Raw genomic sequence first — 24,892 nt, 5'->3', positions numbered from 1 at the left:
AAAAAATAAAACATTGCCTCCTCTTAAAGGGCCGGTCAAGAAATTATTTGCAGTCAAACCCATGGCAGTGCCTTCAGTTGCAGGCCTGTTCTTTAAGAGAAGGCAAAAAAAGAGATTTTAAAAAATGAACAATGTGATATACACATCAGTGAAATAACCACATTACTATACTATACAAAGAGACTATCTCATATAGCCTTTGATTCTGAGAATGCCTGGCCCTTGGCTCAGAATTCGTACAGTGGAAGTCCAAAATGTGCAGGGAACCAAAAGTCAAGAACCAGTGTTGGAGAGTAACTCTTGAATATAACCACCTTTCTCTCCCTAGGCATATCGGTACCTGGAAGAGCTACGGAAAAAAATTCCCTGTGTGAATCTCAATTACTATGTGACCCAACAGACCATTGAGGCTGTTCACAGAGGACTGGGCATTCCCCTGAGCCGAAAGCCGGCCCCAGAGAGAGTTCGTCACAACAGCCTGGGGGACAAGGATTTGGAAGAGGAAGTGGCTGACGAAGCCGAGGCTTCCTAAAGAGCACCCCATCTTTTCCTGCCTTGTTAAAAGAAAGCTGGGAAACTGAGTAGCTTCATTTTAACAAGGAAAGGCAAGCCAACGCAGAGCCGCCTTTGAGGCTATAAAATGTCCTTGGCTTTTTCTGAAGCATTGGCCGTAGTTTAAACGCCTGGGCCAAACTGTAGAAGTTCTGTGCATTTCACAGCCAGTTAATGTAGTTACGGTTAATATTCATAAAAATAATTTCATGTGCAGATATATTTTAATACAGTTTATTACATTTTTTTGAAACACAAAGGTATGGAGTTTATTTTTACACATCTGAACAGTTTTGAGTTTAGGGGGGGAAGTCAGGCAAATACATTGTTCTTCGTATTTGCAAAGGCTTTCACGGCCGGGATATAATGGTTGTTGTGGGTTTTTCGGGCTCTTTGGCCGTGTTCTGAAGGCCAAAGAGCCCGAACAACCCACAACAACCACATTGTTCTTCCTTACCTATTGTTGGAAAGCTAGCATGATGAAACCCAAGCAGGGGTGTGTGAGGGAGGGGAACAGTTTTGCCCGCGGCCAGTCTGGAGAGCAAGGGCCTGTGGAGGATTTGGAGGCAGTCCCTCCTGGTTTCGAAGCTGATGCAGTGAAGGAGAAGGAATCACAGCTCGTCCGTGATCACTTGCACAGGGAGTCCCTGAAGATCCTCTCCCTAGTTTTCAGACAGCTTCCAAACAGGGAGGGCAAGCAGGGCAGAACATGTGTGCACCACAGAAATCCTGAGCGATCCGTACAATGGCCCAGAGATGGCGGCTTTTCATCTGTGTTCGCATCACGTGCGTATGTATCTTTCTAGCTGAGCACTTAGAACAGAATTAAAACGTTTGTATAAGCAACTGGTCCCCTATGTGAATGAATTACGCAGTGATGCTGGAAGAGCTATGTGGAGCCAAATCCACCACATTTCAGCTCTGGCCCCACCCCATGCTCCCTCCCTTCAGCATAACTACCCAAAACCAATTCAACCCTCAAGGCACAAAAAGTTCCCCACCCCTGTAACGGAAGGTTATCTGAGTAAAACGACTGTGCATTTTTGTACACCCTGGCATTAGGGTTTAAAGATGGACTAGAAATAACTTTTGCAAATGAAACAAAATCACAGGACTTTGCACCACCACTCTGTCGCACGGTCACCTTACTCCATGTACAGAGTGCTGATGTTGAGATGACTTTTAGACCATTTTATCAGACCTGATCAGTTTGTCATTAAAGAGCCCCTGTATCTCAGTAGTCCTCCTTCCTGTCTTTGCTTCAAGCAGGGATTACGAGACAAATTCTGAACCACCAGCTAGCCAGAGGGTAGACGAAGAGCATCTCCTTCACGAGAAAGGAACCGTTTCCAGTTTCTTTTTCAAGTTTTCCATCAACAGCAGGCTCTGCAGTGCCAAACTCCTGCAGTCGCCATCTGGGTCTTTCTCTGCAACATCTGCAGAAAAGAGGAAGAGACAAGCAAGAGCAGGGGAAAAACTGGCTTGAGGAAATTCCTATGAAGCATGAGTCGGACTGTCAAGTGTGCTCCAGTAAAGGAACAATAAAAGGAAGTGATCCCCTCCCCACCTCTCCAAATATCTACCTTGTTTGATTTCATACCAAACTTTATTTAGCAACATTCCTTTTCCGCAGTGCCGTTCCACTGTGACCAAAACATCTCAGCGCTAGGAGAAGAGGACAATATGTTCTAGCAGCCACTGGTTTCTGTAACCACAGATCCAAGGGAAGAGCGGGACTGAGAAGCCTTTGGAAGTTACTTATGTTTTAGATGCTGTTTAACCTCAAAATATGGTTTCCTCAATACCAACTCATTTTCCACAAGACAGGATGACTATTATAAAGCATGTGTCCTATAAAACCTCCAAAAGTTTTTAAAAATTGATAAAAATGTACTGTCATCTGATAAATCACACAGTTCTCCCTAAAGCCACTGATTGAACGATGCCAGCCCTCCAACACTAAGAGGTACCCTTTCAATGATGAAAGATGTCAGCAACAGTATCCTCAAAAGGAGCTTTTCATCTGGACATGACTGCTGTGCTAGCTAGGAGGTCAGATGCACAGTCTCCTTTTAGAGCCGTGACAGACAACAGCATTTGCCCATCCAGATACCATCGGACTACAAGTCCCATCATTCCTCAGCTGGCTAAGGCTGCTAGAGCTGCAATCCAAGAAGATCTGAAGGACTGCACTTTGCTCACCTAAGTATGAAAGAATGCGTCACGCAGCCCGATGATGGCACATGGCACATCAAGAGCCTGCCTGCTTTGTTCTGGCAAGGTTTCGATGCTGCGTCAGAAGGAAAAAGAAAGCCAACAGGTGAGGACTTCTCTCCTAGAAAACAACTGCCACAAGGGAGTAAGTTCTACCCTGCCAAATTTCTGCTTGTCAGGCAGCTGTTAATAGGAACAGTGCCAGGAAAAGGGGGGGGGGGGGGAAGACTGTCCACCCTATTCTTAACCGGCTTGCGGAGTGGAAACCAGGATGTCAAAGCCGGGGTCAGTCCAAAAGAGTGGCAGTTCTGGGGGAGGATATCCTGTGCGCACAAGAACAGAGCTGAGAGCCCAACAGTAGGTCAGCCTTCGGTACATGACTCACTCCAAGAGCCCCAGGCTATTTATAAAGTGACGGCAAACTTTCAGAATTGTCTGTCGTTCCCTGTGAGAGGAAAGCCTGTAATCCACGGTAATTAACATTAAGCAGTTCCCACAGGGTAACAGAAGTTCTTTTTTTTAAAAAACCAACCAACCAAGGGCAATATTCATTTAGCAGCATAAGGATGATCGCCTCAGCATTTCTGTGATCTTGCAACACATACACACATTGCAACTGATCATGCAACTGGTTGCACAACCTTTCTTGCAAACACGCCAAGACCTGACATACAAAAGGGATCCTGCTGGCGCTGGAGGAGAAGGCAGATTCCCCTTTTGCAGTCATGTGATTGAACAAGGAAACTGGCCCAAGAATGAGAGAAAGACAAATAGCCTCCAAGAAGACATAAGTATGAGATTGATGGGAGTCGCTCCAGTCCATTTGCTCCTTATCATGTCTACATCCATGAAACCAAAGAGAAACTTCAACCTAGTTTAGGGATGCTGGAATATCAACATAGGAACGTATTATCGGTCTAGGACAAAATAAATCTAAACAGGATGTTGGAAGGCAATACCATCAAAGCCTTTAACTCTATGGATCATGGAAAGTTCTGGACCATTCAAAATAAAACAAGTGTCCCACAACATCTGATTGTCCTGATGCATAAGATACCCTTAAAACAGAATATGGAGAAACAGAAGCTGTCAGACAGGGGTACATTTTATCTCCCTACCTGTTCGGTCTGTATGCGGAACATATCATATATAGATTTGATTCAGAGGAATAAAGAGCAAAAACAGGTGGAAGAAGTATTGATAATCCACAATACTCATATTACTGGGAGAAAGCAGCAATGACCTGAAACATTTCCTGATAAAAGTGAAAAAAGAAAATGCAAAAGCAAGACTACAGTTGAATTTTTAGAAGATGATTCCAATCCATAGATGGTTCGTATAACTTTAATGTTGAAAATGAAGAAATAGAAATTGTTAAAGATTTTGTATGGCTTAGCTCAATCATTAATCCAAATGGAGACAGCAGCCAGAAGAACCCGCTTTGGGTCCTGTTAAGGAGAAGGGCAGGGTAAAAAATATTTTAAATGAAATACAATAATTAAGTACACTGAGACCCAGAAGGCCAGCTATGAAGGAATTAGAAAAGATCCTCAAATGAAAGGATGCATCAAGAGAGATGGTGATGAAGATTATCTGTTTCTAGGTACAAATGTGAAAGTGAGACAGCGAAGAAAACTGATATGAAGTCAACTAATCTGAAAAGTGGAGTTGGAGGATGGTTTTATGGCTACTCAGAAAGACAAATAAGCATGAGGTCTCTGTAAAAGCAAAAAGGCTACTGTAGATCATGAGAAAACAAAATTGGAGAAACCAGTGGCAGATGGGAAAAAACTTTGGTATTCCAACAGGCCATTGACCTGCCAGGCTTTGCATTCCCACAATGCGTTTTCATTTCTGTATTGATTTCTAAGCAGGGCTGCTTTTTTAAAAAAATCTTTGATCAGCATTTTTAACATACGAACACACAGAAATTCATAACCAGACCTTCTCACCTGCGAGCCAAAACCGGGTTTCCATAAGCTCCTCTGTCATGTCTTCAAGAAGATGCTCGGCAGGGACACTGAGGAGTGTGGAGGAGACCGAAGTGAGAAGGCCCTGGCGCACATACCTGCAGAGGAACGAAGCATCCTGGTGAAGGTCTACAGGACCCAGTTGACAGGGTCCAGCCTCTCATCTGCCTTCATTTCCACCCCGAGTTACACAATGCTCCGGTAGAAAAGATTCCTGTCCCACTCCATATTCTCTGGCTGAATGGTTCCCAACCTTGGTCTCCAGATGTTCTTGGGCTACTACTCCCAGAATCCCTGGCCAGCACAGCTGGGGGTCAAGGTTTCTGGGAGTTGTAGTCCAAGAACAGCTGGGGGCCCAAGGTTGGGAACCACAGCTCTCCCTGCCCCAGGGAGCCAAAGAGTCCCTACTGCAGGAAGGCCACTTTCCTACGTGATGAGGTCTGCAGCACCTTTGTACGTGAACCACAAACTAAAAACACAGGAAATCTGAAACCAAGTGTCACGTGTAAGAACCAACCCTGCGGTGCGTGACTTGTCCAAGAGGCTGATCGGACTGCTAGAGGACCCTGAGGAGACAGACACGCTTGCTTAGTCTGAAGGGCTGAAGGCTGGCTCTTCTGCGCTCAACAGCCCTTTGTCATCCTCATCCAAGGACAGAATCCTAGAGCATCTTTAGACTCCTGGGCAGCCCAAGTGTGGGACGGGGCCACAAGAAAAAAAATAGCATTCAGCCCCTGGACTGCCACGCTCTGCCCTTGAACACAAAGGTGCCTCTCTCTCTCAGGGCCACGTAGGTTTTCACAAAAACTCACGCGTCTACGTGGAAACGCAGGGCCCAAACAAACTCGAGGAGCGCCTTTCCCATTGCAGTTGCTACCTGGAGAGGTAAGCGGAAAAAAAAAATAGTTAGCTTGAAGGGCAACGCCTTGAATGGAAGAAGGCAAGATATTGAATGATCTGAGGAAGTGAACTTCTCCATGAAAGCTCACATTAAAATACAAAATATAGTTAGTCCTTATGATACCATAATGCTTTTTGTCTTCTTTATTTTATTTTTTGCCTGATATGTTAAATGGAGAGGGTCAGAAGGAGAAGTCCTGAGAACTTTGGGGCTTTTTGAGAGAAACGCAGCAACGAAAATATAATAAACCAATGATAATTGTCCATTTCCTGTCCTTTAATAATACAGCAGCCTGTTCTCTAATGTAGGCTGACTCCCCTTTGCCTAATGCCAGGATGAGCTGCCTGTGGCCAATAGCCTGACTGAAAAGCTCTCTGCGAGTGATCACTTTAGATCTCTGGGAAGTTTCTCTCTTTCTCTCTGCAGTCAGTTACATGAGGAAGAAGAGAGAGAGAGCTAGTGGGAGACATACATTGGGGGGGGCGCGGAGAGAGAGAAAGGAATGGGAGATATATAAATGCAGCCCGCCTTCATTTCTGGCCAACGCCAGCCTAAAGCTTCCAACAGATTATTACCCTGAAGGAACGTGGCCTACAACAGAATGGTTGATTAAGCAGCCAAGAATACTTCTCAATAGCTGTCGATGTAGCATTCCAGAAGCTTTTAAACATGGGTTTATTTGGAACAGAGACTGGGCAAAACTTGGTATGAGTTAATCAGAACTCTAAGCTGCCCCGGAAGTTGGCATTTTCAACTTAAATATTTAAACACATTTCCCAAGTACTGTACAGAGTTTTAAAGAATTAATTAAATTGCTACGGCAGACTGAATGGCTTAAGAAGACCAGATTTCTAAACTACGAGCTGCTCTATCAATGCTGGGAGGCTGCCAGGCGTGTTTGAGGTGTGGCTGAAGAAGAGAACCGTGTTTGCCGGCTGCTCTGGTGGGGAATCACCTCTCCCCCAGTCACGAGTGCTTCTGTCTGTTGCTGAAATATTGACTCCGACAAGTTAGACAGCAGGTTCCCCCATATCTGCAGGAATTGGTTCCAAGACCTGCCCCTGCGGATGCAGAAAAACCGCCGTTCCTGCTATTTTAATAGTGAATGCTAAACATAGCATTGTCTCTGGCTCCCTCTAGTGACCAGTTTTGGTGACTTCATCCATAAAAATATTTTTTCGGCGGATTTTTCTTTTAATATTTTTAGTATTTTCAGACTATGGATAAGTGAATCAGCAAATACTGATAAGGGCATCCTACTGTATAGATTTCTGAAAACGTCCAGCTTTTAGAGTGTGGGGAAAGGCAGGCAAAAATTCCTACTCTCCAGAGATAGAGTCAGAAGCAGGAAATGGTGGGCCGCTTCACCTCAAGCAAAGTCCCCTCACAGGGACTCTCTTCGCTTTCACTACATGCCGTGTGTGAACTTTGCCATATTCAGCCCACGGGGAGGTTGGATCATGCTCTCATTCTGCCCCCTCCTCTGAAGCCAGCACTCGCTTTCAACCCTGGCATCCAACAGAGAAATGCCACGGCTTGTATTTCAGCGAGTCCAGGGCTGATCACTGTGTCCTCGAGAAGCCCGTGTGAAGGCTCGTGATCCCATTATCCTTACCCCGCTGTTGGCAGCACAGTGCATCAGGATGGCTAATGTATGCAGCAGCCGGCCCAGTACCAGGTGGTCATCTCCCAGGAGGTCAAAGGTGGTCATGGGCCTGGAAGGTAGGAAGAGAGAATGCCATTACACAACTCAGTCGCAGACAGGTATTGCTCTGGACTTCTTCCTGCTTGGTGTTTTCCAAGAGCCTTTGTTCCTCATCAGATGGGACTCAAAAAAAGCCCAGTCCATAGGCCAACAGCCTGCTTTTCTGAAAGCAGGAGGGACTGCATTGCCAAAAAGAACCATAGGACTTTCTGCAAGATGAAAAACTACCTGCCGGAGATTCCGGGTTTGATGCCTCTGAACCCATGCAAAAATAACAGCGAAGGTCGGAGCTTTGAGGGCTGGCTCGAGTTGCCACAAAGACCAGAGGTTTTCAGGCCATCTCACCTGTCAAAGTTCTGAAGAAGTGGGAAGAAGAAATGACCCGCCACTGGAGCAAATCTGTTGGGGGCGGAGGACGGCTCTACGTGGGAGGGACCCTGTTCCACACAAAGAGAAGAGTCAGCCAGGAAACAGCTGGGAAGAGCACCGCCAACAGGCACGTGGCCTGGTATCCCAGGAAAAGGCTTCAAGACCCACTTGACTGAAAAGTCCTTTCTTTTTGAGGGACCATCCCGTCTCAGGCGAGGGGAAAACCTGTATCCCGAGCGTGGGGAAAAAAGGGAGCAAAAATCCAAGAAGCACATGGAAATTCAGTGACAGAGGAATAAACACACACTTCAAAGGTGCAATCCAGACAGGATATGTGAAAGCCATCTATCTCCAAAACTAACAGCAGCTCAGGGAAGCAAGGAGACAGAATTCAGATCGGGACCCTAGTGCTGGTGGGGGGGGGGGGGAGACAGGATTTAACCTCTCCAACTGGTAGGTAAAACCGTCCACTCATAGCAGTCCTGTTAAATTTACCTCCTGGGGCAAACAGGAGCTGGATTGAAGCAATGTCAGTCAGCACAGAAGGAGAAGGGCGGAATCACTGCTCCATTGTCTCAAAACTTCCCCTTCAATTCCCTCTCTTTCTTCACTATTATTAACTGTAATAATTTTTTTTTTTAATGACTGTTGAGGCAGATTCTTAGGAACCAGGATTCTGGATTGTTCATTCATTCTAAATATATCACGGTCCTATTCATGTCACCGTCTCTAAAGGGAACAAGAGGAGGTAAAGGACACTTGAATAGCTTGCCAGGATTAAAGGGGCTAAAGATTCAAGGCACCGTGTGGCCGGAATGGCCAAAGAACAGACTGATGCTTCTTGGGGAGGGAGGGAGGGGAGTCAGGAGTGTGAAATTCCTCAGAATCCAGAGGGAAGCCCAGTATCCAGAGTCCCCTGAAAAATCTTCAGAAGAAAAACAGGATCAGAGCTGGTTAATGCTGCAAAATGAGACAGCACTGAATAAAGGCAGCAATCGCCACTAGCAGTGGTTTCCAAACTGTGCCACAGTGCCCTGGGGCGCCCCTAAATCCAGCCAGGGGCACTGCAGCATCCTCTCATCCTTTGCTGCCGCTTCTCTCTCCCTCCCCCTGGCCAGCGGGTTTCCCTATGTGCCAGCCGGGATCGCGCCTAGCGCCCTGCTTGTGCCCAGGTGCAGCCCCCAAGGTGACCCCCGTCTCTGCCTGGACACCCACCCGTGCAGGAGGAGAAGAGGCAGAGACGATGGCGGCAGCAGGTAAGCTCTGGGATGAATCAAGGGACCCGAGAGTGGAACAAGCCTGGGAACCTCTGCCCCGTAGGGTCAGGGACGAATCCCTTGCGAAACTCTGGAGAGCTGCTGCCGGCCGGAGTGGATAAAACCCGGCTAGATGAGCCAATGGCTTGAGCCATGTGTCACCCAGACACCGCTGTTAAAGAGAGGCCGGGCAAATGTGGATTGCAGGAGGTCAGCTTGGGAAAGGGGAAGCCGCGTGCCCAGACGCTTCTGCAACTCCCCCTCCCCCCCCCCCCATGCAGCTCACTCGGAGGCCCTGGCGAGGCGACCACCGTGGATTTCCAGACGTCCTACCTTCGCAAACCTTCGCGTCTTCTTTTTGATCCTTTCGTCCACCACTTTCTGCCAAACTGGAGAAGAACCGTCACTGGACAGGACCTGGATGCTGGGATGTTTGAGGCTTGGAGGAGGTTTCGATTCCAGGCAGAGGGGCCGGGAGAGTTCGCGGGCTGCCCCGGCCAGTGCCTGGAGGAACAGACACGCCTCTTGTTAAGGATGAGCCTTTTTTTCCCCCCCACAGAAAGAGAGGAGGGAGGAAGAGAAGGTGAAAGCCAAGTGGAGGAGGAAACCCCCACCCCCAAAGAGCATTCCCAGAGAAGCCAGTCACACGGATGGAAACTGGAACTCGGAGAAAGGTTTTCTTGGACTATAACTCCTGAGCCCCTTGGCCAGCATGTCAGACCGGTTGTCCGTTTCCAAGGGGTGGGAGCCCTTTGATAATAAGCATCCTAACCTCAGGCAGTTTGTTTGTACAGGCCAAACAAACTGGCATTTATAGGGAGGAAATGGGGCCAGATTCCTATTCACAGACCCACCTGAGACGTCAGCCCCCAATAAATATAGTGAAAGTTATTGTTGAGAAAACCCGCTTCAGAATGGACCTCCGGCTACTCTTTTGGTTCCACACGAGCATCTGATACTATTTGTTGCCAGCAGGGCCAAGAAAGGAGAGGACCAGAGGTAGCCAGGCATCATCCATGTAGACACACCCAGCCTGAGGAGTCCTGGAATTTCCCCCCTAAATCCCTCTTTTACCATTCAGGTAAGAAGCATCAAAAAAATCTGGCCTTCTCAGAAGAATAACATAATTAGTGGCAGCCATTATTGTTACTTTTGAACTACAGGGCATGACAATGTTCAATCTGGAAAAACTTCTGCTTATAAACTTCTGGAAAAAGAAATTCATCCATACATCTTCTTTTCCTGGAAATCTACACTTGGAATTCTACATAACTATATTCAATTTGGAATTCTACATAACTATATTCAATTGCTCCAGATTATGGAGACAGTAGGTTATTCTGGAAAATTAAAAACTAGTTTTGTAACTCTCCACTCATTATACTTTTACTGAATATTACACAATACTGTCACCATCCTCATCAAAGCTTTCAACACACGTAATCTTTTAAATTATTTATAAGCCATTTCCCCCAAACTTTGAAATAACTTCCAAAAGAAGCTTCTCGTTCTCGGCGGAACAGGGCCAGCCGCCAAATGCTTGTGAGAATGCCCCGCATCGCCCTACTGTCCTTACACCAAGCCTGACCTGGCAGGCCATTATCACTTGTACCCCTTCCTAGAAGGGGAAAGTGTGGCTCCAGCCCAGACAGAAGGTCTCATCGGACAGCAACGGCGAACTTTCAAAGAAGTTACTCAGTCTCTTACCTGCCGGCTCTCACAAGGGATACTTCTATGAGGGGAAGGGGAAGGAAAGGGAGAAGAGAGCCATGAGGGGCCACTTACATCCAGGATGTCCATCCGCTGGCGAAGGCTGTAATTCAGGGAGTAAAATTCAGAGGTGAGATACCGGGTGACCTAGAGAGCAGGAAACAAGTTCTGGTTTAGAGAGTCTCTCCCTCCTGCTTTCCTCCTCCAAGATCCTCCATCCATCGGCCCTCTTGCTCACAGCCAGCTAGGCACTGTCCAGCTGCTCGTACAGTCCAGGTCTTAAATCCCGGGGCCTCGCCTGCTTTTCCAGAAGGGTCCCCTTCCCTGTCCACACGGTGCACGCTTACAAGCGGTCTCGTCCTAGCGGCTTCTCAGCTAGTCCTTCAATGGCGTCCCACAAGGCTGGCAAGAAAGCCCGGCTGCTGCTCCGAAACGTTAGGACTCACCGTGACGGGGTCGGTGACAAGGACGGCCACCAAAGCGCCTTGTCGAAGCTCCGTAAAGTTTGCGATGTAGCTCTTCTCTTCCAGATGCAGCAGGACTTTGGCCAGCTCGGCACTCGCCTGAACCAAAACGACAAAAGCACAGGCAATCTGATGTTATTGCACAGTCCTGAGAAGCCCACAGGGATCCTGGCAGAGGGGAGGAAGAGGCCTGGGGTATGGCTTTCAGGGGCTCCGGGCAGGCTGTCCTCATTCCTACCCCAGCTTTTGTCTCCAACTCAGTGGCAAGGCTGATGCAGCGGCCAGTCCTGCCCTCTTCAACGATGCATGGGGAGACTGATCCATCAGCAGGAACTACTTCACTGCCCCGGAATTATGCCCTGGTCCTTACTTTGAGGTCTTCATCCTCTACAGTGCAAAGAGGACAATGTGGGATGCTTGCTCTGATCAGCAGGATTTTGCAACCCAATCAGATGTGCCCTTGGGGCCCTCTAGTGTGCCATCACTTTAAAAGCAAATGCATTTTGTTTGGTATAAACTTTCCTGGATGACAGGCTGATGAAAGATCCTGCAAATCCCTCATGCTTGGGCTTGAGCAAAAAGCCAATTTATAAGAATTTAAGAGGCCTGAATAATAATCCTTACCACCAGCAGCTTCAGGAATTTTGAGTGCATTCTGTATATGTCTTCTTCCTAGGACAATGCCTAAAATAAAACCTAGCAGTCTGCTGTGGCATCTGAACACTTAACAAATCACCCAGATGTGGATAGTAGCTAAACGGTTTGTTTCCTACAAACTTGCTAGTTTAATATACCACGATCTGGGCTTTAGTTCACACAAATCTATGGAATGCTCAGTCATGCTCAATGCATCAGCCCTAGACAGTCAAATGCACTTGCTAGTTGTTTCTGTTGTTTTGTGTGCAGCTTTCCCCCCAGCCTTTTTGTTGCGAGTTGTTGACCACTGATGCACCGTCAGTGTTTCTTTTCCTCTACAGTTTCAGGATAAAATGTATATAAATGTGAAGTATAAGTATTATTGTTATTTCTGGGTGTGGTAACATTAAATAAAACGCAGTGTTTTCATTTGGCCTTACTGCTTAAACAGGATAGGGACCCAAAGCCAGGAAGAGCTGACAGACGCCGGTTGCATTTACCTCTCTCGCAGCGGCTGCGTTCCTTCGAATGAGTGTCTCCAGGACGCTCACTGTGGCTTCCCATTTGTCTGCATCTTCAGGCCCAGTCAGGACTGAGGAAACAAAAAGGGGAGGAGAGGAGATGTCTCCGCAACTGGCCATAAGCAAAATTCGCTGGTCACAGCGACATCCGCAGCCCAATGGGAACAAATCAGATCCAGTTTCACAAAGGGCTTACAAAAGGTCAAAAGTAGGACAGATCCTGCCCTCCGATTTATAATGCACATGGCATGCAAGAAAAAGGAAAAGGAGTTGTGAGGGAACAGGATAAGCCCAAGCTCCAGGCACAAGATCTCAATTCCCAAGCCCCTATAACAACCCGATGGAAAGCTCGCGGCTCAAAAAGAAAAAAGGGCCAAACATGCCGGATCGCTCAGTGGGTTGAGGTCTCTGGCTGCCAAGCCAGAGGTTGGGAGCTCAATTTGCCCACTGGGCGTCCCTGACAAGGGGTCAGACTGGATGATCCCTAGGGTCCCTTCCAGCCCCTTCTGCAGTTCTGAGGTGGTGGGGGTTGTCGTTGTTATTACCGTTACTATTATTAGTAGACATGGTCTAGAGGGGTGGGGTATAAATGTAATAAATAATAAATAGATAAATAAATTATTATTAATATTGCTGGTCTCTCAATCAGTTAGCGGGGGAAAGCGCCGCACCTTTTCTCTCCCCCTACTCGAACACAACGGAATGGCCGCTACGTGGTAACAACTAATGGGAGGAAAGGAGCTTTTATTGATGGCTTGTTAGTAAAAAAAAAACAGATTCTCTCCAACCGCGTGCAGTTCTACAGTCCCTGTGAAAGGGCTGGGTAGCAAATACATCAGTAGGCTTCGGGGGGGGGGGGTTGGTCAAGACTGAACAAGCCTAGCAGGCTGTAGATGTCAAGGTGGCCTTTCAAAAGGAGGCACCATCAAGATGCCAATATGATCATAACACTTTTAATCAAAAAACTGCAGAAAGTTCCACAGGCACTCAATCACAAGCTATTCCAACCAGAACGACAACAGAAGAAACGCATCGTGGTTCTAAACGATGGTTTCGGGGAAACCCCTCATCTAAGCCTCCATCCAAACATCAAGCTTACAAGGTGAGCTGGGGACACTCATATTCTCCCTTTCATCCGCTACCAACTTCATTCGGATGTCGTGAAGGTTAAGAATCCTCCCCCCCACCAAGCTGCTTCTAAGCTATAGATGTGAAGGTGGAAGCTCAACCATACAGGCTGCCTTGCGCTTCTGAAAGCAAAGGGGCACTATAAATATCACAATACTTGAAAGAAGAAAACACAGAGATGTATTTTATCTCTCACTTTCTCTCTCTTACTTTCAATGCAATCTCGGATGTAGGTGGGAGCGTTGATCTTCTTTAGTTCTTTGTCCTGTGACATGTCATATGGGACAAGGTCATCATCACTATTTTAAAATAAAAAGGACAAAGGAAAGAGTCCTCCAGTTAGTCTGAATTCTTTCTCAAGCTGTGCTTTATTTCACGTAGGGGCTGCAATGATCCCACACTGCACCAGCGCTGGGATTCAGCAATGTGATCTGAACCACCCACCTGTCGAGCTCAGAGTCTGTTCCTTGAGCCACTTCTTCTTCAGAGGCAACAGAGTCCGGTTTCAAACCAAACTGCAAATCAGGGCTTGATGGATTGCTGTTCCTGTAGCAGCAAAGGAGCATTTTAGAGCGAGAAAAGGCTGCACAGACGTTCATGCATGCAAGGGCACTCTATGGCACTTGAGATTCCACTACTGGCATCTATGCATCTTCTGATTTGCCCAAAGAGTCCTTTTGCACAGAATACTAACCGCAGCTGATCAGAGAGGCAAGGAGGCCCTTGCAACCTACTTATTGCAAGCGCAGCAGAGGCGGGGAAGGGACCAGGCATGCTTGAGGCTCAGACAGCGCTAAACGACAGGTCAAGGTTCCAGGCAAACTGGGCCGGAGATTCAAAGAGGGAGAAAGGGCAACCGATTCTACATCACAAGGTGAACATCTGCAACTTACTCATCAGCGCTTGGTGGGTCACTAACAGAGGTTTCTTCTGGCCTCTGAATCAGCAGCGACTTTAGTTCTCTGATTTCGTCATCTTCTACATACTATTTTAAAAAAAAAAATTGAAAAAAATAAGATTTACTAAAGACTAGGACAGAGATTGAACAGAAAAAGAAACATTGCACCGTGTTCCTTGAGGCACCCCTGGGAGAAGGAAGGTTCCCGTTTCTTCACCAGGGGGGCTGGAAAACTATGAAGCTTGCTCTTGTGGCAGACGTCTGGACACAGGGCTAAGCCAGACTTAGCTACAGGCATACCCACCTCAAATGTAACAAGGAACCCTAAATGCTGAGCAGTAGTTCCACAAATCTCAGAGTTTTGTACTCCCTTCCCTTCCCTCTTGTCTGGAAATTGGAAGCTTTTGTGTCTGCTTTTAAACAAGCCACAGCTCCCTGTTCAAATGTGGACAACTGCGATTTTTTTTTAAAACCTTGGCTTCAGCAGAGCTTGGAAAAGTCACTTTGGGGGATTACAATTCCCAGAATTGAGTGCCATGGTAGCCGAACAGTCTGAGGATAACCATTCAAAGAAAGAGCTAACTTTTCTCGATACCTGGCAGATCACCTTCTCCCACCTAGATCTACCCGAATCACTCGCCATAGCCAGGAGGGACGGTTGAGGGGCCTAATGCCGAGAGAGGCCTGGAAAGAAAGAACAAGAAACCGGGCCTTCTCGGCAGTGGCCCCTCGGCTCTGGAATAACCTCCCGTCAGAGATCCGCCTGGCTCCCTCGCTGGGTGTTTTTAAGACCCAATTAAAAACTTGGCTCTTTTGGCAGGCCTTCCCTCCTGTCAATACTTGACTTTTTATTATAATGTTCTCTTTTCCCATCTTGAGCACTATTAAGCATTACTAATTACTATTGTTTTGAATTGTTTTTAACTGTGTTAGTCTACAATGTTTGATGGAACCCACCCAGAGTAGACTTTGTCTAAAAGGGGGGGGATAGAAATCAAATAAATAAATAAATAAATTTTCTGACCTCAGGTTCCCAAATAAGCTTAGAAGGGATGAAGGGTGAAACCCTGGCTTGATCTGGCCTTCTTCTAACAAATGAGAGTTTCCCTAAATTCAGATGTAGGAGCCCCGCGGTGCGGTGGCTAAACTGCAGTACTGCAGTGAAAACTGCTCTCAACCTGAGTTGGATCCCAGGCTTGAGGCTGACTCAGTCTTCCATCCTTCTGAGGCCGGTAAATTGAGTACCCCAGCTCACCATGGGGGGTGGAATATGTAACCTGCATTAATTGTAAACTGCCCAGAGACTGTTTGAAGCACTACGGGGTGTGTACAAGCAGCATGCTTTTGAAGTGAGACTTTTATCATGGTTGCAAAAGAGAGGGAGCACATGTGCCTGGATCTCTGTTCAGGCACCTTTGCAAACCTTCAATATCTGAGCCATTCTGCGCTCCCTCTCTTTCCTCTCCAACCTTATATGACACGAATCAAATGGCAGCACCAAAGAGATCTCCCACCCACAGAATCCAGAGGAATATTTTTTTTTCCATAAAAAGAAATTTCTCTCTCCGCTGGTTTACCGTAAATTTCAAAGCTGGCCCTTCAGGCATCATCCTAGCGCTGACACACTCTCCCACAACCATCCCCATGTGACGGATGCGCGGCAGGTTGCTGTCCAGATGGCACTTCATCCCTTCCATCAGGCTTGTGAGCAGCTCTAAGAAGGCAAGCAGAAGACAGTCAACCACAAAACATGGCAGCCACTAAGGAGGACAAATATTTCCAGGCCCTCACAAAAAAAAAACCCAGCCAAAAATAAAGATCGGTGACCCTAATAGGGCTTTCAAGTGAAATAGGTAAGTAGTTTTACCAGATCCACTCCCCCGGCCAGCTTCTGTGGCCGAGCGGGGATTTGAACTCTGTTCTCCAGAGTCCTAGTCCGTTACTCTGTCCACTACCCCACCCTTACCTTGCCTGCTACTCATTATTTCCTCTTCTTTCAGATGAGAGAGGCAGATCAGAATGGCCTTGCTGATGTACAGCTGCTGCTCCGCAGGAGAGTGCTTTACCGCGCTGCTACTTCCCCAGGTCTCCAGCAGCTCTTTTAAAATCTGCATGAGAAACTGAGAGTCAGGTTCCAGACGGCACTGGGCGCGCCAACCCTGCCAGCCTCCTTTGGGGGCCTCTTGCTGCTGTAAGAGCCTTAGACTTTCCCTCGACAGATTTGTGGCTTTCACAGCAGGCAAAGGGGATCTGCAGATGGGTTGGGGTCCCCTACTGGCTTCGACCGATAAAGAGTTTGTGTCTCCCCCCCCCCCAGGTATGTCTTTCCAGGTGGGCTGTTCTACAGCTGGACCGTGAGAACAGCGAGAGCCCGACTTCCCTGCGTAGGACCGACTGTCCTCCCAAAGGCCTGTTTGCAACCCCTAACCCTTCCCCCCTTCTTTATCAATGACAAAATGGTAGCCAAAGGACTCCCCGTCCGCAGCCGTGCCCAGGAGCAGCAGGACACCGAACCATCGGAAGCAAAATGCTCCCTTCCATTTCCTCGGGATCCCTTGTGAGACTCCAGGAGGAGATGCCTTGTCTTATCAATGTCAAAGGATCATGCGGGGGGGGGGGCGGCGAAAGGCAGGCATTGCTTTGTGAGCCCATGATGTGTAGGGAAGAGGAGGAGCGGGTTAGCTTCTCCCTTTGAGCCGGCCCAACACCTCCAAAGCAAAGGCCAAGCAGCTCCGCTCCCCGCTGGGAGGAGAACCCACAGCAGCCCTTGACGGGCTCGGCCTAATCTTCCAGCCAGCGCATGAGCTGTGGGAGGCCAGTGAGGTTCGCGTGCCCGTCTAGGCTTGGGGAGATCCAGCCTCAAACTCCAACTCAGCCACAAAGTTTCCGGGCTGATCTCGGGCAGGTCACCCCTCTCAGCCCAACCTAGTTCACCAGCTACCAATAGTAGCTTGGAAGTAAAGACACTGTTTTCTACTTTCAACGCTTCTAGAGTACTTTTCCCATAGCAAAGGGCTAGTTTGGCAGGGGCTGATCACCCTGACTTTTTCTGTGCTGCTCCTGCTTCTTCTTCTACCTCATACTGTGCGATCTAAAAAGAATAACCAAAACTCCCCAATAGTTTGCACCTTGAAGGAGATGGATTTCCAGACTGAGCGTCAGCCACCCCTAGCAAGATGGATGCCTCTGGATCGGCTTCTCCTTCAGTCTGACTTTGTTCCGATCGAATTATTACACTTCATAGAATCGCTGCATAATCAGCCATTTTCTAATACACCTCGGGTAAAAGGCCACCCCACTTACTTTGTTCAGTAATGGACGCCGCGTGCTATCCAGGGCCAAGTACCCAAGGAGCGTCTGCAACACTGATGTCTGTAACGAAACCATAGAAGTGAAAACAGGAAGACTTGCAGGGACATAAGCAGAAGTTCCAAGAAAAAAAAAGACTACTGAAAAATGTGGGAATGAATGAGATTAATGACATCGACCGCTTTCACATGATCTTCTCTTATAGACTAGGAACTGTACATCAGATACCTTTCATCCAGTTCATAATATAGGAAGATAAGTTCCGTGATAATAGCACCACACGGGGGGGAAAAAAACCCACCCTTTTGTGAGTGCTAAACTGTGAAATCTGAGGAAGGAGAAGGCCTGGGCAAATCGGTGGGTTGCGTCCAAGAGCTGATACGCCAGAGGGGAGATCCTGACGGGCCAAATCTGGCTGGTGGTTAAAAAGACCAAAAAGCCGCTTTCTGGCACAGTACTGAAATATACTGACGGGTGGCTTCCAACACACAGAAGCCACAGTATGTCTTCCAAAACGTCCTTAGAGATTATCCACAGTCTTCCCCAAACTGAATCTAGCTAGTCTTCTCTGGACGTCTTTCTTGTTAGGTTGAAACATTCTGCTACTCGCTATTTCAGGTGATGTCTGACCAAAGCAGAACAGGATGATATGGTTATTTCCCTTTATGCAGACTCCATAGTTCTACAAGAAGAGGGCATCAAGCCTAATCAAAAGCAGCAGAGCCGAGCCCCCCCGAGTGTCCATGACCTCCAAGAAACCTTACCGGATAGCTATACTGAAGCAGCAGCAATTTCTGGGTCATGACAAACTGAGCCTTCTTGCTTTTGACGACCACATTTCCCAGCAACTGTGACAAGGCAGCAGGCCTAGCAACACAGAAAGAAGGAAAGAAAACATTCCTGGCGTTAAATGTTTTCTTCTTTATTTTTGTTGTTTCATGTCACGAAAGGGCAAGCTTGTGACCAGCTTATTCGGAATCGGAAGTCAAGAAGGCGTTAGCAATTATAATGCTGATGTCAAAAGAATGTCTCAGCTTCAGTCTCCTGGGAAAAAGATGCTTAGACTTCTTGCATCATCAGAACATCAGAAGACAAGAAATGGAACAGAGAAAGAAACAACAACTAAACTAAAAACTGAATGAAATTAAACATAAAATGTATTAAAAAGCTACAGCAAGGTGTCTGGGTATCTTTAAACATTCCAGAATGCAATGTCAAATTCTGCCGTTCATTCACATTATTGATGAACCTTCTTCTCTCCTACCATCTTAGTAGGACTGTCATTTGGCAATGGTGATATTTCACAAGCCAGCTGGTTCGGGACTAAAATTAAATCCCGCCCCGGATAGTACTTCATCTCACTAACATGCCTTCACTTAAAGACAAAAAAAATATAGACAGACAAAAATAAATATGCAGTTAAAAGATGTGCAAAAGTTGCAACAGTTGTAAGCCAATCAATCAATCAATCAATCAATCAATCAATCAATCAATATAGATTAATAATAATCATGTGTCTTCAAGTCAATTCTGACTTTGGGCAACACTTTTCAGAGTCCTCGAGGAAGAGAAGACTCAGAAGCAGTTCGCCTCTCCCTTCTCCTCAGGGCCACCCGGGGACTGTGCAACTGGCCCAAGGCCCCCAGGCTGGCTCCATTTGCAGGAGGCACAGTGGAGAATCGGGCTATGCAGTCAGCTTACTGAACCCTTGAGCTATCCAGCCAGCTACCTGCAAGTCCATTAGGGACGATAAAACAAAGCAGGAGATTCTGTATGAATTAACTTTAAAGCTAGAGCTGTCATTCGAAGGTCCCAAGAAAAGCCCAGCTACATCAGACAAAAGGGAAAATCCAGTCCTTTCTGGCAGTTGTGGTTCAGTAAACAAATAAATCTTCCAATCTCTGGATCTGAATTGGTAGAAAGCAATTTAAATTTTTTTACACCTTTCCAATTGCAATTCACAAACACTGCCATGAGACGGACTGAAGATTTACACATACCCATCACATCGGACCTCGACTTCTTACCTCGCTGAGACCCGAACAAAGCCACAGATCACGGCTTCCATCCAGCGATCCGGCACACTTTCAACCAACCGCCAGCACATTCTCTGCCAGATGCAATCAGACTGGGTGCGCTCGGTCAGCTGGGGCACCAAGACGTTCAAGATTTCTTCTGTTATCAAAAGAGAACAAAAGCCGTTGCTTTGGGGCTGGAAGGGCAAGAAATATCCTTCGTACATCTTTCGGCCAATAACCAAAATTAAGAAGCAAGAAAACATTCCAAACCTCCCTGCAAGTCTACGCCCCAAACATGAGTTTGCTGTTCCTGAAAGATATATTTTGTTTCCTTGTTGTGTTCTTTAAAAATCAGCCTCATAGTGACAGAAAGGGAGTTTACACCACTTTCTCTCCATATTCTGCAACCATAAATTACTGACACATTGGGGTCTGTACAAATCAAGCCATTTAATTGAAATAGGAGAACACAGCCAATTTAAATGGAACTTACGTTGTTTTCCATGCACACATGTCTTTCCTAGCACTTGAGACACAAATGAGATTGAGCAGTCCAAGCCACCTGGAATAAAATAAAAGTTACATAATCAATGACAGTCAGATCAACATCCCAAATGGAACTGTTCTATACCAATGAACTACACTCTCACTTAGAATCACAAAGCTGAATAGGGCTCAAGTTTAAAAGAGCAGTCTCCTGAGGATACAAGACATGGAGCTAAATACAGTGGTGCCTCGCAAGACGAGTGCTTCGTTTAACGAAGAAATTGCATAATGAAGCTCCCTTTTCAGACTACAGTTTTTTGAATCCCCATTAAGCACTCCAGTGAAAACAAAAAAGGGATTTTTCAAAGCTCATTTCTGGAATTAAGAGAGGACTTTCATGGCCCCTCTTTCATTTCATCAGATGCATGAAATGTTATCCACCATTTCAGGACTGTATGAATTGGGTGGGGGACTCTAGATACTGATGGTAGAGTAAGATTAAATACAGAATCTATTTAAAGCTTAGGAACATTTCTTCTTTGGACTGCTAGGATGGCCACTAGACCTCTGGATAGGTAGGGGGGGTCTAAACCTGCTGAGCTCAGCTAATTGTTCAGATAGAAATGGAGTTATTCAGCGAAGTGCTGCCGTAACAAATCAAGTTTGAGAGAAAGGAGTAATTTTTCTGCTGCTCCTTTGGCGTCACCTCTTCACTTTCCTCTCCCTCTGCCCTAAGACCTAAATTTCCAGACAGAAGTTCACAATGAAGCTTTAAGCCCAGTTCTGCTTTTATACATCTGAACTACAGACTGACACCACAGCGATAAGAGGCTCTCCCATCTCACCTCGAAGTGAAGCAAAAATCTTTTCTAGCACCCTGATAATTTCTGTGCCGAGCAACGGAAAGTAGTTCTGGGGAAAGAATATGGGCCGGTTACATTCCTGGAGTTTGTTGCCCAAGTGGTCGGGCAGACAGACGACCCGGTTGAGAATAGCTTCTTGCAGAGGTGGAACACCAACTTGCGTCTGTTGCTTGCAGACCTCCCACATCAAATCAGACAGTCCGGTTTGCTGAAGGAACTGCTCCAGGACATCAACAACTTTATTCAGACGAAAACTGGGCCTGCAGAGAGATGGATTAATTTTAATTCCAGAGGAAGAGAAAATGCAACAGGCCCTCTCCAGATGTGCAGGATGATGACTCTCACCATTCCTGGTCACCAGTCCTGTTAGCAGGATGACTGATGAGAACTGCACTCTTAACATCTAGGCAGCAGCGCACTGGGGGAAGAGGGGCGTTTGAAGCTCACACAGTGCAGAATACAGGCTTCCTGTGATTTGTTTTTAAAGCACATTCTTAGGTGCCCTGAATGTGGAGAAAACCTAAAATTTACAGGAAGCAGCTGCTGAGAAACCGCACATGTTTATCAAGCTGTCTGCCGCAGGGCTTTCTGCACTGAAGCATCAGCAATCTTAAAGCCCAGACACATTTTCATAGGTAAAAGAAGCCTTTCAAATAACCTGGCCCTAAGATACATACAACTTTATTGGAGATAAGAAGCATTTGGAACTGGTTCAAGAAATACTGCAGTTGTCAGAGAAGCTCTCATAACAGGGAGTCACATGGTCTTTGAAAGGGGCCACAATCAGTGGTCTGGCCACAGTATTCTGGACCAGCTTTTAAGGATTATGGACTTCTAATCTAATAAATCCATCGAGTGTCCATAGCAATAGCTGGTTGTTACTTCTTAACCAGCTGGGTCCTTAAGCACAGAGCAAGACTCCAAAAGGAACTGCCAAATTGCAGAACTAGAAATTACAGCTCAGAAGTCATACTTACTCTGTAGAAATGATGGAGTCCAAAAGAACCATAAAAGATTGTTCTGCTGGTCCTTCCAAGAAAAAGCTAATCCATAATTCCTTCTCCTTATTTTCCTGGAACAGCTCCTCCCAATCAGGACTCAGGTTACATATAAGACATTGCAGAAAGGGAGTAAAATGACTGCCGATAAATGCTTCTTTCTCTTTCGGTGAAACATTACTTCCATCCAGATAGCTTTTAATTGTGCACAAGGTCTTAGATATCTGGATGCCATCTTTGCAGGAAATGAGAATGCCAATTGCTTCTTGGATTGTATGCGACAAATCAGAATCCATTTTTCCTGGTCACTTCCGGAAAACGAGGAGACATGAAGGTTACAGAGGTTGGAGGAAGTGCAGCACAAATTCAGTTCTTTAGACTTAGGAAAAAAGGGCTGTAGTCAGTACGACAGAGAAAAGACCTGCAGAAATGAAAGCAGTTTGACCACAAACACAGTAAAGATACAGAATCATACAAAAAAGAGGATCATAAACTTATAGAAACACTTCCTTTCAAACATAATGTGAAACACGTCATTATTATTCAAATCCTTATGCGATAGGCATTAGGACTTCTAATTAATAACAGTTAATGGAACAGCCAACTAAAGTTCTGAATGGGATTTCCTATCTCTCAGGAATACAGACACTACTCCTGATGTTCTGTATTGGATCTGCTAGGCCTGTGTGATGTGACTATGAAAATATCCCATTCGTGTAAGTGCAAGTTCCCTTCCTTTGTAACAGGAACACCTCCGAGCATGTTCTCAGAGTACTCCCACCCTGCACATGGCTTATATAAGGGAAGGCCAAAGTTTAGCCCTCCAGATGTTGCTAAGGCTCAGTTAAGAGCATCCCTGAACGTTGGCTATTCTGGCTATGGTGGATGGAAGATGTGGTCCAACACTTAGAAGGTTATGCTTTGTTGCACCTACTTAGAGGGAAAGGCGCACTGAATACTTGTTTTCTCAAAAAGGAATGAAATCCCAGTTGGACCAATAAAAATCTACCACATTCTTTAAGTGTCAGAGTAAGTTCAGTGTCACCTACTGCATACGTTTTCACCTGGTCCGTGAGAGGAACCACTATCACCACAAGTGCTTCCTTGGGTCTTTTGAGTTTTGTTTGCAAAGAAGATGAAATTTAAAACCAAGATAAGCACAGCAGAGAGAAGGATAAATAAATATACAGGAAAGGGAAAAGTGACCACAGGCATCCCCAATTCATACTTGCAAAGGGAAGGGTGTTTTAAAAGAAAAGGAAACAAAAATAAAAAAAGAATAAAAAATAAAAAGAAGACCAACAGTGCAATTCTATACATGTCTACTAAGAAGTAAACTCCATAGGCCATGGGACTGATCCCCACATATATCCAGGATTGTTCAGTTAAGCTTTCTTTTATGAGATCTATATCCTAGACCAGTGGTTCTTAACCTTTGTTACTTGGATGTTTTTGAACTGCAACTCCCAGAAACCCCAGCCAGCACAGTTGGTGGTGAAGGCTTCTGGGAGTTGCAGTCCAAAACTCCTGAGTAACCCAAGGTTAAGAACCAGTGTCCTAGACCAAGACCATTCATGCTCTTGTATTTCTGATCACCATGTCTCGGGTTGTTTGGAATATGGCGCTGAAGGAGAGCTTTGTGGATACCCTGGACTGTCTGAAAGAGAACCAGTGGGTCCTGGAGCAAATCATGCCTGAACTCTCTCTGGAGGCAAAAATGACGGAACTGAGACTGTCCTGCTTTGGGCACCTCATGAGAAGGGCAGGATTCTCTGGAAAAGACCATCATGACGGGAAAGGTGGACGGCAGCAGGAAAAGAGGGAGACCAGAAACGAGACGGATTGACTCTCTAAAAGGAAGCCTCAGGCTTCTGAGTTTGCAAGAGCTGAGCAGGGGTGTTCAGGACAGGATATTTTGGAGGAGACTTGACAGCACGTAAAATCAATGCTACTCCATAATGTAATAAGCAGATAATAACAGAAAATCAATTTAAATCTGCTGCAAGGTCAAAAGACCAGCCGACTGGACTCTATGTCAAGGGGAACCTTTACCTTACAGCTAACATCAATACTGAAAATTTCAGCAAGCAAACCCCATGATTGGTAGACAAGGCAGGAGATTTCAACTGAAGGGCTGCCGACAGGCTGTTCCCCATATTTGGGGTCACCTACCGCCCCACGCCGCCGCCCCCCCCAAATTCTTCCTCTGTCAAGAGAAAAAAAGATACTATTGGGTTCCCCCCCAAAAATCTTTTCACTCACGACCAGAACTGAGGGTGTGGGGTTGGTTTTCCGCACGAACCATGGAGGGGACGGACCACTCCGCAACTCCCGCAGAGAGAACCGTAAGACTAGCAGGGGAACACAAGACTCAGGACGCCAAAGATGGGACCGGAAGTGACGCCATGCGCAACGCTCTAATTTCTCCTCCTATCTCTAGGCGGCGTTTCAAGAAAATCCCATTTGAGAGGCTGAGTGGCGACTTTCCTCGGAAAAGTCAGGATGGGCCGCGCTACCCTTTTTAAATTTAAATCTCTATGGTCAGCTTGCTCGCTGATTGGATGCTTCTTTTCCCTCGGGTGCCGTCGACGCCACTCGGCCTTTAGGGCTCGTGCGCAAGCCCCGCCTCCGTCTCCGCCCCCTTCGAAGAGATAGGCGGCAGTTACGCAAGACGGAGGCGACTCTTCGCTCACCGGTGGGCGGGAAAAGGAAAATGGCGCAGGCTAAAGCCTGGAACCGGAAGTCCCGCCATTTACCTTCCTGCTCATTGTTGGCAATTGAAACTCAGTTCAGTGAAAGCCGAGGGTGTACATTTTTTTTTAGTTAGTTGTGTACTAGATTGCCATTTTAAGATTAAGTCGTGACCACCCTAAACCTTGCCTGAAATAAAGAAT

The 24,892-nt window shown here is 46.5% G+C and overlaps 2 protein-coding genes across 5 annotated transcripts in view; one reads left to right on the top strand and one right to left on the bottom strand.

Moving 5' to 3' along the window:
• Positions 1-811, top strand: part of IFT140 (intraflagellar transport 140) — a 105,312-nt gene extending 104,501 nt beyond the window's left edge. For both annotated transcript variants that reach the window (XM_072982932.2, XM_072982933.2), the window contains exon 30: positions 329-811. In XM_072982932.2, coding sequence (XP_072839033.2) covers positions 329-532 — 204 coding nt within the window. In that variant the 3' untranslated portion in view covers positions 533-811. The remainder of the gene's footprint in view (positions 1-328) is intronic.
• Positions 771-24,631, bottom strand: TELO2 (telomere maintenance 2). 3 transcript variants are annotated; one of them, XR_013539120.1, is made up of 22 exons: positions 24,261-24,631; positions 21,978-22,419; positions 20,983-21,260; positions 20,145-20,213; positions 19,661-19,808; positions 18,398-18,500; positions 17,628-17,696; positions 16,291-16,432; positions 15,902-16,038; positions 14,320-14,411; positions 13,871-13,972; positions 13,637-13,725; positions 12,278-12,369; positions 11,124-11,240; positions 10,753-10,824; positions 9,301-9,471; positions 7,688-7,779; positions 7,253-7,352; positions 5,549-5,613; positions 4,719-4,834; positions 2,136-2,257; positions 771-1,988 (listed from the first exon to the last, which is right to left on the bottom strand). XR_013539120.1 is itself a non-coding variant. In XM_072982935.2 (21 exons), exons 2-21 carry the CDS (start codon positions 22,292-22,294, stop codon positions 1,882-1,884), a joined length of 2,478 nt encoding a protein of 825 aa, XP_072839036.2. In that variant the 5' UTR covers positions 22,295-22,419; positions 24,261-24,631; the 3' UTR covers positions 771-1,881. The 3 variants fall into 3 exon arrangements, 2 of the variants coding, with proteins under 2 accessions (XP_072839036.2, XP_078237515.1); XM_072982935.2 differs by lacking the exon at positions 2,136-2,257; XM_078381389.1 differs by lacking the exon at positions 2,136-2,257 and having other exon boundaries at positions 24,301-24,365.
• Between the last annotated feature and the right edge of the window lie 261 nt (positions 24,632-24,892).

The sequence above is a fragment of the Pogona vitticeps genome, chromosome 13 (assembly GCF_051106095.1).
Source record: "Pogona vitticeps strain Pit_001003342236 chromosome 13, PviZW2.1, whole genome shotgun sequence".
In the NCBI taxonomy this organism is placed as follows: domain Eukaryota; kingdom Metazoa; phylum Chordata; class Lepidosauria; order Squamata; family Agamidae; genus Pogona; species Pogona vitticeps.
The sequence above is the reverse complement of the archived record's forward strand: the minus strand, read 5'-3'. Positions and strand labels throughout refer to the sequence as shown.